Genomic DNA, 17,279 nt, shown 5'->3' with positions numbered 1-17,279 from the left:
ATGAGTAAATGAATCCAAGATAATTATTATTGTTAAAAAAATCAAATTGTAAATTGAAGTATTTGTCAGCTTCATTTTGTTTGTCTTTTGGCGTCATGAGGAATTATGGAAATCCTTTCATCAAAAGCTAGGGATGTATGCTTTGAACCAAATGTTGTCTGCATTTAAATGTAACATTTTGTTCTTAACCAAACTTTAAATGTGACTAATTGCACTATATTACATATACACTGTATATATAGACACACACACATATACACACATACACAATGCAGCCACGATATCCTTAACTTTTCCAACAATATTACCTGTTGCACAATACTCAACGCATCAGATACATTTTATTTTGCAGGTAATCTGAACACAGGCCACACAGTTAAGGAACCTAAGTAATCTCATACTAATTAGCACTGAAATTATGCACCTTTCTCAGATGTCATGAAAATAACTAGTACAATATAAAGTAGTAATGCTGAATCCATGGATTGGAATTTTTGCTCATTGTATTGGGACAAAATTCTTGGAGATCTGCTGTGCATTTAACTCAACTCACATGACTGTGTGCCAAAATACTACTAAACACTGATAGTAATAATGAAACCACTACAATGAGCAGAGTGGTGAATTTCTTGGAATTCACATCATTAACAAAATAACAACCTTCACCTTCATGGTTTATCTTTCTATTTTTTCCTCCGATTACTCTTCCTTTTCTGATCTTCTACTCAAATGTATCAGGCATGTACTTCAAATAAAGAATTTATCTTTGACTGGATTTATTCGTAGCTCGATTTATGCTCCCAGGATTTGGACTTCATTATAATTAGGAGTCTATTAGTGACATCTACACTATTGAATCTCCTTAATTTTTAAAATCTTTATCAAGAAACTCTATTAGTTCAGTCTTTTGTATCACAATTATGAGTAACACTGACAGTTTTAGGTTACATTTGATAGTGAAACTCAGTATCAGTTAAGCATCATTCCTTACTTCAAAACAAAATTCACTCCACTTGAGGAACCAAATTATTTTTTTACGACCGTTCAGGACTGCAAACCTTCTTTTGCTAAAAGGTCTAAAGATAAGGAAGTGAGATATAAATGACCAAAAGACAATTAAATTTTGGTCAAAGGCATGGTCTTTAAAAAGCATCATGGAAGATTGTGAACTGGAGATGTGTGGGTGTGGACAGTGGAATTTCTCGTCTGCGTGGCCTCTGCTTGACGGTTATGAAGCAATGTGACTGCTATATCTGACAAAGCTACACTGTAAAATAGTGGACTTAACATCCTCTGCATTTTGATGCCCAAAATATCTATATCTGAAGATACCTATCAATTTTTGGTGGTGAATTCTACAGCTATTGCTAGGAAGCTCCATATAATGTAATCCTTCTTTCGAATTTTGACATCATCATAAAACAATGCATAACATTATTCTTGAATGTTTTTCTCTTTTCCCAGAAAATCAAAATATCATTATTAGGACATAGTCAAAGAAAATAGTCAACTTAAACTATGGAGACATTGAAAAAATAGGAATTCTCTTGGCAATTTTAAGAAATGACATTATTTGGAATAACAAATATATTGAATGTAGTTATAGATATAATTTATGAGTTTTATGTTGAGAGGCCTTTTCTGAACTATTCTATTCAGGCCCAGTGAACATAACCTACCTGCAGCACAATGTGTGTTTCTTACATTAATGATAAACTACCAGCATAAAAAGGATAAGTCTTTTTTTAATCAACTTGAAGTACGATTTCATGCTGTAGAACACGCCAAGAATCAACATTCACAATTTGCATTGTTTCTTAGAATAAATAAACCTTGTGCAAAAAGCTGGGATTGGACCAAATCTTAAAAGATGGAAGCAGCAAACTGGAGGAGAAAAATGCCAATCCACAAATGTCCAGTTGTCATGCTCAAGTAAATATTGTGGAAAATGATGGGAAAATTAGCTATTAGCCCAGAATTGCTCTGTTGTACCCTGTTGGGGGATAAGGGTGGTCATTTTGTTTGGCTGGGCGAATATTCAAGTTTGTTTTGCAGAAATCTATGATCATGTTTGAGTGTTGGTGAACTGCAGATCATTTGGTCACTCCCTTACTTTAATAATTTTCACTTATATTTATAGGTCAAATTTTAAAAGCTAAAAACATTTTTTATAGCATTGGTTTGTTCATGTTTCAGTGTTGCTCAAACCAGAAGTAATGCAGTGTTTGTGTTATTGATAGAAACTGCTGTTGAAAAATACCTAAGAAACGAGTAACCATGTCATTTAAATATTTACTTTGGGAAAACATCAGTTTTGCAGTATTTCCAGACTGAAGCACAACTCTCATGTGGAGGCTTCAACACTGTAAATCACTTTTGTTCACTTTATGTTGAGTGTTCACCTTAAATAGCATCTAAATCGGGTTGACCAAACCACCACCAACTGGGCCAAAGCCTGTGCACCAAACCCAAGTTAACTCAATTTACTTCTATCTTATTATTCTTACTTCTTGGGAGGTCCTGTTTGTATTTGGTGGGTGTGGAGACTGCCAGATGTCTGCTTCCACTCATTTATGAAGAGTCCCAAATTGTCTGCCAGACTGTATCCACAGAATGGTCAAAAACTAGTAAGGAAGTTGATGCAAACCTTGTGAATGGGCCAAACGGGCATATGGAATATTTTGTCTTAAACCAGCCCTGCCCCCATAGAAAATATCAATTTATTTTTTTTTCTGGACATGCTTCAGTTTTCCAACCGTTTATTAACCACCTCTGCATCACCAAGGCCAGAATTGTTCTCAGCATCTGACTGATAGAGGTAGCTCAGATCCCAGGAGTTCATCAGATGTTTGGCTGGGCTGTTAGTCACAATCCTTCCACTGGTGACTTGACAATGACATTTGCGAACTTTGGTTTGATGGGTAGCAGCCGTCATGCAAAACTGGTGGGCAAACCAGCCACAAATTAGTGTGGACCTTACAGTATTGTGGTCTTTATCAATTGTTGATTTGAGACATCCAATTGGACGATTTTGGAGACAGGATTACATCATCTGAAAAGAATGGGAATGTAATAGATACTAAAGTCATTGTCTTATTTTTTTTTATATAGACACGGCAACTTGAGAGAACGGGCAACAGCATCCTACAGAAAGCCACTCCGGACTATTGAGGCCAATACCTTATCAAGATAAGATGAAGCTTGGCTCTTCGAAGCGTCTGAGAGGACTCTTTCAGAATTTGGAGATTAAAGACACAACTCAAACGGTCAGTTTTCGATGGGGGTTTGAAAGGTCTACTTTCATCAACCTACCAACCTGTTAACGCACCTTGCCGTCCAGAATTTTGCTCCGTTGCAAGGCTCCATTCAATTCCAGAGCGGTGACTCAAATAAGGAGGGGCTGATATTTAAAGCGACTGTGCCCTCCTCTCCCCCCCCCCCCACAAAGGTATTAAAGTAATTAACACACTCAATTACTAATGCCACATTTATTGCCATCTTCTCCATGGGTGGAGTTTGCACAAGCAGGTCTCCCTGCCCCCGCCCCCCCTCCCAAAACCCTGCAGGTTAGTGAGCGGATCGGCTTCAACATTCCATATAAATGCATGGCAATTTCTCTGTTACTATCAGTTCCAGCTGATTTCTTTATTTAACCCCCTCCTCCCAGATACAGACTCTTTTAGCATCAAGACAGGCAATGATTACAGTGCACACGTCTGTTTTAGTTCATGTTTGCTACAAAATAATGTGCAGATGATCTGTAGTTCATATTGCACAGAAATGGATTAAGATTTCACATGTGCCATGTTAAAAATGCTCCAGTTTCACACCTGTCATCGGGAATGAACCCACATAAAACAGCGTATGATTACACAAGATTCCTACAGTATAATATACAGTACATGTAGTCTGACTAAACAACTCCGCTTCTATCTCACGTCTTTTCAATAAATTTCCTCTTACCTACAAATATTCAACAAATCTAAATCTACAACTGTACAAAAGACTGAGCACTTGCAGATTTTAAATCACAAGGCATTGATGTCAGGATTTTGTTCTCCAAAAGAAAAAAAAAGTTTTTGAATCCTTAAAGCAGGACCGTACCAACGTTCGCATGCTCGACGAGGAGAGGGGAAATTAAAAAAAAATAATAAAGGAAGTGCCAGAAATTCCCACTGGACAATCACAGCGAGAAGGTTCCCTTTAGCGGTAGAAAAATACAAGTGAAAATATTTAGTATTCTTTTTCTTAGTTTTAAAAAGTCTTGAGGTCTGCATGTATAAAAAAAATCTATATTCTGAGGTCTATGCTGCCTGTGTTAAGTGATAAAAGGAGGTATTGGAGGGAACAAAAAAAATACAAGAGCAGAAAACAGTCTTATTGGCATATACAACACACAATTAAAACATTACAATGCATCAAGTTAACGTCAGCGTCTTGTCTTAAGACAAATTGTTCACATACAAGACTGGATTTTTTTTTCTTCCTATTGTTGCCCATTTAATTCCGCGGAGAAGTGTTCACAGCTCTAACCATCTAGTTCTTTCGGGCAGTGGTGTCTTGAATTGGAGGATCCGGAAAACTGACAACAGTTTCGCCGCCGGGTTTGTGCAGAAGTCCACCCACGATTTCCAATCACAGTTTTTCTTCCAAATGTATCTTTTCCACCACGGGTTTTTATTTCCAATCAAGACGTTTGTACGTTTTCCACCGGTTTTGTGCCACACACACCCACCCACCCAAGAAAAAAAGATCCCACGAACAGCAGATCGGACCTGGCCAAAGACTTTATAACGGTGGCATTTCTGGAATTATAAAAAAAAACAATCAGTCCTTTTAAAAAAAATGAAAATTTAAACCAATTTTTAAAAAAAATCAGTACGTGAAGACGAGGTCGGAGAAGTTCGCCTCTAGCCAGTCGCCGGCTATCATCTCGCTGAGCTCGGGGGTGCAATAGTCCGGGAATTCAAAGTGTGATCCTGAGCTGCCCTCGCTGTAGGAGTCCAAGTCCTTATCCACCAGCGAAAGGCTGAGGTTCCCTGAGCTGAACGGCTCCGAGCTGCCGCTGCTCCCGGTGGCCGGCGAGTAGTTCATGCTGAAGTCTCCCAGCAAATCGTCCGCCCCTTCCTCGCCCGAGCTGCAGGAACCCGAGCGGCTGGAGCCGGGCGAACTCGCCCTGGGCTGGGCGCACCTCCTGACGCCCTGCTTCGCGCTCGACGACTCGCCCCGGCCGCTGCCCCTTCCCGAGGGGCAGCCACAGCCGCCGGCCAGCTCCTCGTACATGCTGGCTCCTTCCAGCGACTCGGCAGCCGAGCCCAGAGTCGGGCTGGCTGGCACCGCTGCCACGCTGGCCCGCCTGGAGCCGGGCTCCTCGCCGTGCAGCCTGCCCTGCAGAACGTCCTCCTGGCTGGCCCGGCCGAAGACGCTCCTCACCGTCTTGTTGCCCTTCAGGTTGCCAAACACAAAGTCCTCGCACGGCTGCTCGCCGCATGACTTACCCTGAGAGGAGGATCTGTGAGGTTTGATTTTGCCGCCAGCAGTGCATTTCTTCGCTGAGTGCTTGGCGCTCTTGCTCGGAGCTTTGTCGGGCGAGAGGCTGTGCTGCTGCTGCCTGCTCGCCTCAGTTTTGGGCTTCTTGCGGGGCCGGTACTTGTAATCGGGGTAGTCAGCCATGTGTTTGAGCCGCAACCTCTCCGCCTCCCGGATGAACGGGATCTTTTCACCTTCCTTCAGCATCTTCCAGCGTTTGCCCAGCCGCTTGGAGATCTCGGCGTTGTGCATGTCCGGGCTTTGCTCCATGATTTTTCTCCTCTCGATCTTCGACCACACCATGAAAGCGTTCATCGGGCGCTTGATGTGACCGCTTGCCGTCTTGCACCAGTCCGGATCCCGCTCGTCGGCCCCGTCGCAAGTCGCCGAGGGGCTGCAGGCAATGAACTCATTCTCCTCGCTATCCGTGGCTTCCCGGGACAAACTGCTCTCCGTCTCAATCCCTGCAGTTTGCTGAACCATCTTTCTCCGTCTCCTTGTCACTCTGCCCGGTTAAAATGACCAGCGCTCCAGATTCGTCGTCACCCTCCTTCCTTTGGGCAACTTTGTAGCAGATCCACACACTCTCTCCCACACGCCTTTTTCCAAAGTTGTTGCAGCTTCTCAACTAGTTATTAGGTTTTCATCCAGAGTACGTCACCTCTTAAAGATCCAATGGTTTTGCAGACCCTCCCCTGAAAGGAGGGGAGGAGAGGAGATGGGGGGGGGGGGGAGAGAGAAAGAGGAGAGAGCGAGAGAAATCGATGTCTTTAACCCCTTCACTCTCCCACACGCTGCACCTTGGCTGTGCAATCAACACGACCTGGAGACTTGAGCGTTTCTACTTTTTGTCCCTTGTTTTCAGTCAGGCGTGACTTTTAACGCTGAATTCCGTGGAGCCTGATTTCACCTTCCCCCTCCCTCTCTGAGGCTGCCTCCCACATACCGGTGAACTCGGCGGGTTGCTTTCAGGAAAGAGCGCTTTCCCAACTCTCCTCAGTGCCCACAGCCAACTGGAGGTGGCGCCCGACACTGCGACTTCCAACTCCCCGGCTCCCATCCCCCAGGTTCGGCTCCACTCGCTCTCAGCATCTTCACAACCAGTGCCTGCAACGCTCACCAATCTTGCAGTTTACTTCACTTACGAGCAGCATGTCTAATTTTGTGTATGAACTAAACCCAATTCAAACATGACACATAAATGAGAAAAAAAACTAATTAATTGATGTGATTGCTTACTATCTGCATGTCCAATGGAAATTTAATTTTAGGCATTGAATGATATTTTACAGATCAGAGTTACTGGTTATTTTTCACTAATTGACAAGGATGTGTGTGAGTGGTTGGGTGTGTGTGTGTGTGGTTGGGTGTTTGTGTGTGAGTGGTTGAGTGTTGAGTGAGTGTGTGTGTGGTTGTGTGGGTGTGGGTGGTTGGGCATGTGAGTGAATGTGCGTGAAGGTGTGTGTGTTAGTGGTTGGGTATGGGTGGTCGGGTGGGTGTGATTATGTGGGTGGCTGGGTGTGTTGAGTGTGTGTGAGGTTGGGTGTGTGTTTGTTGGTTGAGTGGGTGTGGATGGTTGGGCGTGTGAGTGAATGTGAGTATAGGGTGTGTGTGTGAGTGGTTGGGTATGGGTGGTTGGGTGGTGGTGTGGGTTTGGGTGGTTAGGCTTGTGAGTGAATGTGCGTATAGGGGTGTGTGTGTGAGTGGTTGGGTATGGGTGGTTGAGTGGGTGTGTTTGAGTATGTGGGTGGTTGGGCATGTGAGTGAGTGTGTGTGTGTGTGTGTGTGTGTGTGTGTGTGTGTGTGTGTGTGTGTGTGTGTGTGTGCGTACTTGGTTGAGGTGAGAAGTTAATGAAGAAAATAAAGACCAGATTGTCACTGGCACCCATGGTTAAACATTACATCTTCTTACGAGCCTCATAATAATCTCGGTTCTAGTCTGTCCACCAACTTCCAGAAAGGTAGCAGCCACCCCATCCTCCTCCCTCTCTCTGGTTTACCTCTCTCAGCTTCCACCAGTTCAACTTCACAGCGTTTTATTTTATTGAAAGGACAGATCTTCCCCACGAACGAACCGAAAGTAATAATTTCAGGAATCGATTTCCAAATTTGCGAGCAATGAAAGGAGAGTTAGTCGGTGGGACCAAGTGCACATGTGGATGATTCTCATTCTCTCAGAGCTACAGCTGATGTGCTGCCTCAGCAGCCTGGTGGGAACTGCTATTGGCCCACTTCCAGGCATCTTCAGCTGGTTCCCAATTGAAAGAATGTCACCATGGAATTTGGGGAGCATTGGCTTAATTTTTTTTGCTGTCAAGCTGAATTTCATTTTTTTCTCTCATACAGACGTGGTTCTGTGCCGATTTTATTTTGGCCAACACAGGTCGAATCCACAGCGTATCTGAAAATATGACAATCCGAAACTAATTCTCTCCCCATAAGTGCTACTTGACTTGCTGAGCGCCTTAGCGCATTTCAGTTATTTTTCTGTAGTATTTTTAATTTTGCACCATTACAATTTTGTGTATATCTATCTACTATCCATTCATCCATTCACATAAATATCTAAACAGTAGTCCCAATAGACTCTAACGGAACTTCTGTTTAGACCAGAGAAATTTAAAATAAAATTATTGTTGTTAAAAATAAATGGTAGATACAAGGCACTCTGCCCAATCGCCTTCAGTAAGGGCATTAAGTGCATGAGCTAGTACAACTGTAGCAGACATTGGTGAGACCACACTGAGTGTTGTGCACAATTCTGGTCACCCAGATGTAGGAAAGATAGCAGTCAGCTGGAAAGTGTGCAGCTAAGATTCATGAGAATGTTACTGGGACTGGTGGGCTTGAATTACAAGGAAAGGCTGGAGAGTCTGGGAATTTTCTCCCTGGAGTATAGAAGACTCCCTGGAGTATAGGAGTATATACTCCCTGGAGTATATACGTATATACGTATATATATACGTATATATACGTATATATATATACGTATATATGGAGTACATGTGATGGGTGGGAGGAGCGGTGATCACCCACTGGAACTGTATACTCCCTGGAGTATAGGAGTATAGAAGGGAGGTATCCTCATAGAGGTTTATAAAATCATGAAGGGTGTAGTGAGGTAGATAGTAACAATCTTTTTTTCCCAGGTGGGGGCCTAGATTTAAAGTGAGAAGGGAAAGATTTAAAAGGGACCTGAGGGGCACATGGGTGATGTGTATGTGGAATGAGCTGCCAGAGGAAACAGTACAGGTGGGCACACTGTAACATTTAAACAACATTTGGACAGATACATGGATACAAATCTACTATTTATTTTTGCAACAATAATTTTATTTTAAATTTCTCTGATCTAACCAGAGGTTGTGATCAGAGGGGATATGGACTGAGTGCAGACAAATGGGACTACCTTGGATGGCAGAGACAAATTGAGCTGAAATTCCTGTTTCTGTGATGTAGACCTCTGTGACTCCCATTCTTGACAGCCGGGTACTCTTGTGCTGCAAGAGGAATCATTGATCTTCCTACATAGAAAAACATATGTGTGGAAGTAAATCCACTTTAAGAGATAAATGTTCAAGATTGTAGAAAACATCTACAAACAGCACTGTGAATAATAAACTGACAAAAAAGGATGTAGGAAGGTAGAGTGTTGTAATCAAAGTTGCGAGTAGAGAACCATAATGAAGAAGATTGGGTATAAAGGGCTGTATCCTCTCAAAGATTGCAATGTGATTATGGGAACCTCCATCCTGAGGTGAGGAAGGGGAAGAATTTAGCTCACTGTATGGCAGGAGTTTTAGGATTGACATCTCAATTCAGTCATTTGTATCAAACAGCAGTGATTCATTTATGAAATTACATTAGCGATCAAAATAAATTTCTATTTCTTCATTTTAAATGATAAGGACTGTTTTTCATCTATACTACCAATGAAGGAAAATAAGGGTTCTTTAGGTGTTAATGCATAAATGTGGGATATGTAGAACAGAATTAATGAAAGGATATGCGTTTATCATATGGAATGAGACTTTGAAGTTTTAGATGACCTATATATCATTATGTTTCAGTATTTCTGTAGAATTATGACTCAATAATTTTTGTTTATTTGACTTGGATCATCTGAGTTTTGATGCAACTATTCACTGACAAACCATATAAGTTGTATTCCTGACCTGATCTTTGACTAGAAACGTTAACTTTGCTTCTTTCTTCACTGATATTGCCTGACCTGCTCAATATTTCTAACATCATCTGTTTCTTTTTTCAGATTTATAGCAAGATTTTTAATATTTTGCTTTTGCATAATGCTCACCACATCTTCATTATAAGTGACATAAATTAATAATTATAAAATTACCCGATTGACATTTCAGAAGATATAACACCAGTAGCTGCCAGTGCCCAAAGGCTTTGGCAACATTTGTGGAGGCAAAAGGTGGAAGTCCATGATTTGGACCAAGACCCAACACTACATGTGATGGGTGGGAGGAGCGGTGATCACCCACTGGAACTGTATATTAGAAATTTTAATGCACACATCACAATTATGAAACTAACCTTTCTCTGTCAAAATTGAAAGCAAAGAATTACCCTGTAACCTTTAAAATGAAAGTGCACAACTCAACATATATCACAGTTAGCAGCACCTGATTTTTAAAAAATCAGAATGAGGGAATCAGAAAATAGGAGAAATTTTGCTTTGCAGTAGTGTACTGCCTTCACCATCATGAATGACAGGGATCTCCCAATAGCCAACCATTTAAATTCTGCTCCCCACTTCTCATGCATTGCCAAACCAAGGCCACCAGTAAATTGGAGGAGCAATACCTAATAGTCCCCATCTGGGCACTGCCAAACCAGGTGGCTTTAGCATCGACTTCTCCGGTTTATGCTCGCCCACTCCCTGTTTGCCCTCTCTTCCCTCTCCCTCTGTCTTTTTTCCTCCATCTCTCTGTCCCCTTCCCTCTCCATTCACAGAGCCATATCCCACTCCCTGAATGCTGATGTGCCCTCTTTCCCTTATCCACCTATTACCTCCTTCCTGTGGCCTTGTGCTTCTCTCATGCCCCTCACCCCACCATTTTGTTCGGGCACCCATCTACATTTTGTTCATATCTCAAGGAAGGGCTCAAACCCAAAACATTGGTTATGCATCTTTATCTTTCTATATAAAGTACATGGTTTGTGTTTACCCAGCTTTGTGTTTTTACGTTATTCAATTTATGATGGCTTTAGTGCTCTCCCTCTTCCCATCTCTCATCCCTTTGTGCACCCTATCTCCTAATGTACATCCTCTTCTCTGGCACTTTACACACCTTCCCGCACAACCTACTGCACTCCCCTCCCTGAACCTTATCCCTCAGCTTGACATATCTCCTGGCGCTCATTCCCTTCCCTGCAATCTCTCCATCCTTCCCTGCTTACTTCACTCCCTTCTCCCACATTGCCCTCAATTGCCATCCCCACCTTTTTCTCTCTCCACTGTACCCCTTCCTTCTGACACTCGTACATCTCCCCTCACTCTCCTTCTGTCAACTGATTTCTCCCTCATTAATTTCTTTGTAAGAGCCATAATTGAGGTAAAACTGCATTGTGGTTATTCACATGCTTATCTCAGCAGGATACCTTTATGTTATGTGAACCTGTCCCTCACAAGCTACACACAATACAAGCTCCTATGTCAACAACCTCTCCACCCTGCACGGGGCTCTCTCTCTCATTATATTCTCTGCTTCATTTCTCACTTTGCTACATTTTACCCACCTCCCTCCTCCCTCTCCTTTAATCTTCCCCTGCATTCACTCACCTTCTCCCCTCAACCCTTCATCCCCCCCCCATCATCCTCCCTCACACTTCCAAAACTACTTACTCGTCACATCCCATTTTTTCTCCTCACCTCACTTTTTCTATTTCACATCACCCAGCACAGTGGTGCACCCACTGCCTCAACCCTCCAGAGAACCAGACTTGATCACAACCTCCAGCACTGTCTGTGAGGAAGTTGCATGTTCCCTCTGGCACTGCATGGGTTTCCTCCCAGGTCTTTCAGTTTTACTCCACCTTCCAAAGACGTGCAAGTGAGTGGGTTCATTGCTGATGTAAATTGGCCGCAGGGCGAGGTTGTGGGGTAGAATGCAAGAGCAGTTTATAAGAAAAGTGGGGAGAATAAAATAGAATTAATGTAGTATGATGCATGTGGGCGGATGATGGTAGGCTCGGGCTGTGTCCATGCAGTATTTCTCTGTAACTCTGGTATTTTCCTCTCTATGGGCTGTCTAGAACATTCCAAAATAAGTTGTTGAACATTGTCTGATACAAGTAGTTCACATGACTGGTGGTCAGACAAAGCAATAAGAAACTTTCTGCTCTAGGTATTTATATTGTCAGATGAATTTAGCTAATTGTTGTACATGAGTGGAGGTGCTAATAATACTGGTAATATATTCTCATGTAAAGGAACTAACTCCAGGACACAATTAGTATCTGTCAAAGCAACCAAATCAATTCTGAATTCAAATGTTGTCATATAATTTTTAACAAAAATTGAAAATAAAATGGCAGATTGCTGTTTTCTTAACTTCAGAATAAGGCCAACATGTGACAGTGTTGATTGGAGTTACTATTGAATTTTAAAAGATCCCATTTCCTGTTAGAATTTGCTTTTCAAATCAGTGCAGTTTAATATTTTAAAAACAATTGCTATAACTAAAACCACACCCGCCCATCACCACTGAAAGCTCCCCCTCCCCCCCCCCCACCATCTCGGATGATAGGATGGCACGGGTTGTGTAGTGGTTAGCACAGCCCTATTACAGCGCCAACGACTGGTTTTAACCCGCTGCTGTCTATAAGGAGTCTGTACGTTCTCACCGAGTCTGCATGGGTTTCTTTTGGGGCTCCGGTTTCCTCCCACCCTTCATGGGATTTGTAGATGAATTGGTGTATTTGGGTGACATGAGCTCATCAGCCAAAGGGGTTGTCACCTGTCCAAAGTTAATCATTTAAAATCTATGCACCCTATTCCACACCCAAATATAAAAAATGTGAGCAATAATGAACATAACAAAGCCCCTAAACCTGACACTGCATAATCTAAATCCAAATGGAGTGAAAAGCATTTCTTGACTGGCAAGAGCTAAACTAAAGCAATTCATTGCGGACACATTTTTAGATGGTTTCAATGGATCAGTAAAGTTCAACCAGCTTGAGGGAGTCCAGGCTGCATTTTACAAAATCCACAGGGTTTCAGTTCGCCTTCTCTTTTTTGTGGTTGATTCTTGCAGGCCATTGAGCTGTGTTAAAACCACATAGGAACTTGTATTGTGTGTAGCTGGAGAAGGACAGGTTCACACAACATAAAGGTGTCCTGCTGAGATAAGCATGTGTATAACATCACAATGCAGTTTTACCCCCATTATGCCTCTTACAGAGATTAACCACGTCAATGCTTTGCCCTTTTTATATAGTTTTAAAATATAAATTGCTCAAAAAAATTAAGTTTTAGTTAAAAGTGAGCAAATTATCTTATTTTATTTCAGATCTTGTTTGAAGACATATCACAATGCTTGAATTGAACAGAAAAAAATCTTCCTGTAATCAAAACATGGCACTCTTGTTCTATTTATCATTGTATTTGATTATTATTCACCATAGTTTGAGTTAATTAAAAACAGCCTGATAAAATTCAGACGTATGACATATTGGAAAAATAAATCAAACTGAAGTTTATGTCATTTTTAATTTAATTTAAATACACTTTTACATTGTTTGAGACTTATGCAAATGCTGCCAAATTTCTCAAGCCATTCTTTTTAAGTCTTGGCAGCTTTAATTTGGTAAGGGCCCTGCTGAGCAAGATCTGAACTTTGAGAACCTGAAGGTGCTGGAAACATAAATAAAACCATTTGGTTAGTCAGGATTATTTTTTCCAAGTTGCTATGTACATTCATTCTCTGATTCATTAGGAAGCGATATGGGAAATGCAAAGATATGATTGAGCTCAGGAAATTGTTGCTGCATTTACAAAACCTTTTTCTTTATTTTAAGAAAAAGCTTTTATTTTCATTTCAGGACTTGACAATATATTTTCCAACTTACTAATATTTATCTACCTTCTGTGGAACATCAGAGAATGTATAGGCCCTTTTTCACAGCCATTGAAGAGCAGAACATTTCCTGAAATGTTATTATGTAAATTCCATCCCATAATTTCTCCACTGGGACCCTTACACATTTTTACGGAGTGTTTGCAGTGTAAAATGAATGCAGACACTCCGTAAGAAACAGGTCTAATGAATACGACATTCCCCCTCTGACAAACTCCACAACACAGGAAGGCTGTGTAAAAATGCCCCTGTGTAAATGACCATATTGGGCCACACTGGAGGTAAGTAAGTATGTTTTTGTTTTCCGGAATAATTCTGGTGTCTGTGTAAAGACGGCATATAATTGACAAAACCTCTGTATATTTCTGCCTACAATTTCCAGATCCCAACTAGATCATGCCAAACCTACTCAATCTGATGTTCATCTTCCCTTCCATTTTCTTGACTTTTTTGAAGGCACAAACTCTTGATGGTGCTTAGCTCCTTGATTGTCAGTAATTGTCTGAAATCTTGCCCAATTCGTCAACAAAATGGGTGTAATATTGTACTAACCCAATTGGGGAAAACTGATAGAACTGAGTTATCCACCTGGTTTATATCTTTTTCCAATTATTAATTTACCACTATGGGTAATAATGTCAGCAGGTGAGTAAAATGCCAGTGGGAATTTTTAAATGTAATTTTGATGTAGTTCTGTCAAAAGGTGAAATTTAACCTCAGTGAACCAAGTAGAATGAAAATATTGGAGAAAAGACACATGCTGTTATAAATGCAGGAGTCATCAGAGAGCAATCAGAAATATGGTTCTAGCTGATTTTAATCCTTCTTTGTGCCAAATCCTAAACTCTCTGGTGCAAGTATAGTACCCTGTTATTGCATAATGAAAGTCAATTAAAGCAGCACAGACTGTGACCTTCTGATATGCATGGCTAAGTACCTTACACATGGTGTATTTTCCTGACAAACCGTTAGTCATCCATCAGATAAGTTAGTTTCATGTACTCGTGACTCTACAAGTTCAAAGGAAGCCGGATGGCTAACCGTAAGTAAACTACCAATGTAGTTCCAGCCACTCCTTGCATTTCTTATCCCAATTTCTTGACATACTTTTACCCATTCATCAAAAGTGGGAGCACTGCCGGAATTGCTGTAATGGGCAGTGCTGTTGTTGGTGTTGGGCCTGGGAGAGCAGAGAGTGGATTCACAGCACTGCTCTGATGGGTTCACCCACCCTGTCCTATTGCTGATGGTGCCATTTATGGTGTTAAATGGCCTGTAGAAGTGCCGACAGAGTTTTTAAACTAAAATCCTGCAACCAAGGGGTCTGTACCCAAGATGGCGGTACCCGGGCTCAGCAGTGGCCATGATGGGTCGCAGATTCTGGGGAGCAGTGGACTGGCGCAGGGCACTAGAAAAGGAGAGAATACTCCCTGTTGAGAAGGAGGAGCAGAGGAGAGGACCCTAGGAGGTGATCATGACTTTGGACCAGTGGTTGAAGGACCCACACAGGCTGTGGTTGATGGCAACCAGGTATCAGAGCCTGGATTCGAGAGGGTGCTGAGGGCAAGAAGGGCTCCTGAAGGGCTTCAGATCCTGATCAGATCTGGAACTTGGATTACCGATAGATCAAATAGGAGTATTTGTGGCTGCAGATGCTGCAGGAGCACTAGAGGTGAATCTATGGACACTCAGTAACTCTGAAGGGTCTCTCTATTGCTTATCTTTTGCACCTCTAAGGGACACCGACCGGGCTATACTAATGGTGACTCTTTGCCTGCTATAAGGCAGACAAAAGGGAATTCCATGTAATATTACATGGTCTGACTTATTACATGACAATAATGTGATCATGAATCTTGAATTTAAATTTATAAAGAGTACATACACATTGAGTTAAAAAACAGTAACAAATGAAGTAAAATGGATAGAAAACAAGTTGTCCTTGACAGATGAAAAAAAAATCTAAATGTAAATTTCAAGCTGATATCAGGAAGCAAATTTTTGTTTACACATGTAGGTTCTCCAGGTCGAGTGAAGGATGCCAACATTCTGGAATTGCTTAAGAGGAAGTTGACACTTTGGGATTTCGTAGGTAGGATAGACTAAATTTTTGAATGACCTTTCATCTCTGCTTATCTTTGCTTTCTTAGCATAAAAGTAGCAAAAGGACATGGTGTAAATTAACTTACTCTGCTGTCAGAGTTGCATATAATCTTCCAACATTGGATGCCAATTTCAGACTGAACCTAAACAATTAGATTCAAATTCATGTTGTGTAAACAGTCTCATTCAGAACCCTCATGGGCTCATCTAACAAGCCAAGCAACACTGAACTGGAAATTGGATACCGTTGGGGCAGAGGTAAGTGTGGAAAACTTGAGATATGCAGATTCAATTTCCTGAGTGTAAACTGGGTGAAAGGCTTTAACACATCAGGTGATTAAATAGAAAATCAACAAATGCAAGAGGCAAACGGAAAATTGAAAGTGAATGCAAATAAAATTATATTGCTGCAGCTGTTATCAAATTATTTAATTCAGTGTCAAAGATTTACTGATACAGAAATGTCAAAACAAGCAGTACAAGAGGTTTGCAGTACCAACTGCACTCAGGAAGTGGTGCCTTGGAGTTAAATATGTGACAATCTCATAATGCTATCATGCTAATGGTAGAGACCTACCTGCCTGATCTTTGCTAATACTCATCGTCTGAAATAGATAAAATGCTGTTTAGAAATTGGTGCAGGATTATACATAGTTGTGTCAAGTGAAGCAAATTTGATCTTTTAACCTGTGCAACCTGGAAGTTCATCCCATGCTATTTGTGTCATAATATTAAAAATGAGGCAGGGGGAGGACTTAAAAAAGTGTTTGCAGTACAAGTCAATGCTTAGTGCTAGCCTTACAGTAAAAACTATACTATGCATCACTACAAAGCTGAGGCTCCCAAGCTTTTGAAAGTCAGCAAGAGAGTTATTGACTAAAGCGCCTTTTCCACTGGCACATTGTGGTAAACCACTGTTTATATGTTTTGGCTGTATTAGTCCTTGCTATAGTTTGACTGGATATGCCCCTTTGCTGACTGTGCCTGTGGCTCCTCCCACAGACCCCTGAATAAAGGCGACTCCCTCCTCAATCCAGGACAGTCGACCAGCATGGTTGTGCCTCCATTCTGTTGTTAATGAATGCCTATCAGTTTCTATATTACTTCTAGTCTTTTGAAGTAATTGATGGTGCATCACACATTGTCCCCGGAATTAACGGGGAATTAATTGGGACAAGGTCCAGCAGAAAAGGAAAGCAATCAGCATACCGGCATCAAATGACATAATTGACTGCCTCTACCCCTACTTATATCCCCGGTGTCAGTTGATGCCAATGTGCTGATTAAACCAATGGAAAAAGGACAGCAGAAATTCACCAGTTTCCAGGTGAAGGTAGAACGCTCTGATCCCCAGGGATGAGTGTGTCCAGTGGAAAAGCAGTCACTATCCCAGTGGAAACAGCACAAACGGCTTCCTATCCCAGGACACTGGATGGCCAATTAACTGGGATGCCAGTGGAAAAAGGGCTAATATTAACAGTAATTAAAGTTTACAAAAAGGGGATGCCTTCAAATGATACAAATAATGACAACCAGGTA

General features: G+C 41.6%; 1 protein-coding gene and 1 long non-coding RNA gene across 3 annotated transcripts in view; one reads left to right on the top strand and one right to left on the bottom strand.

Moving 5' to 3' along the window:
• The first annotated feature begins 2,823 nt into the window (after positions 1-2,823).
• The window catches only part of LOC138737612 (uncharacterized), a 46,041-nt gene continuing 31,585 nt past the window's right edge, over positions 2,824-17,279 (top strand). The window contains exons 1-3 of one of the 2 annotated variants that reach the window (XR_011341066.1): positions 2,824-2,944; positions 3,112-3,266; positions 15,655-15,729. This is a non-coding gene — a long non-coding RNA (uncharacterized lncRNA). Of the gene's footprint in view, positions 3,267-15,654; positions 15,730-17,279 lie in introns of both variants that reach the window. The other variant, XR_011341065.1, reaches the window with a different exon arrangement.
• On the bottom strand, positions 3,613-6,193 carry LOC138736543 (transcription factor SOX-11-like). Its single transcript, XM_069886215.1, has one exon. It carries the CDS (start codon positions 6,010-6,012, stop codon positions 4,876-4,878), a length of 1,137 nt encoding a protein of 378 aa, XP_069742316.1. The 5' UTR covers positions 6,013-6,193; the 3' UTR covers positions 3,613-4,875.

Source organism: Narcine bancroftii, chromosome 6 (genome assembly GCF_036971445.1).
Source record: "Narcine bancroftii isolate sNarBan1 chromosome 6, sNarBan1.hap1, whole genome shotgun sequence".
Taxonomy (NCBI): Eukaryota; Metazoa; Chordata; class Chondrichthyes; order Torpediniformes; family Narcinidae; genus Narcine; species Narcine bancroftii.
The sequence above is the reverse complement of the archived record's forward strand: the minus strand, read 5'-3'. Positions and strand labels throughout refer to the sequence as shown.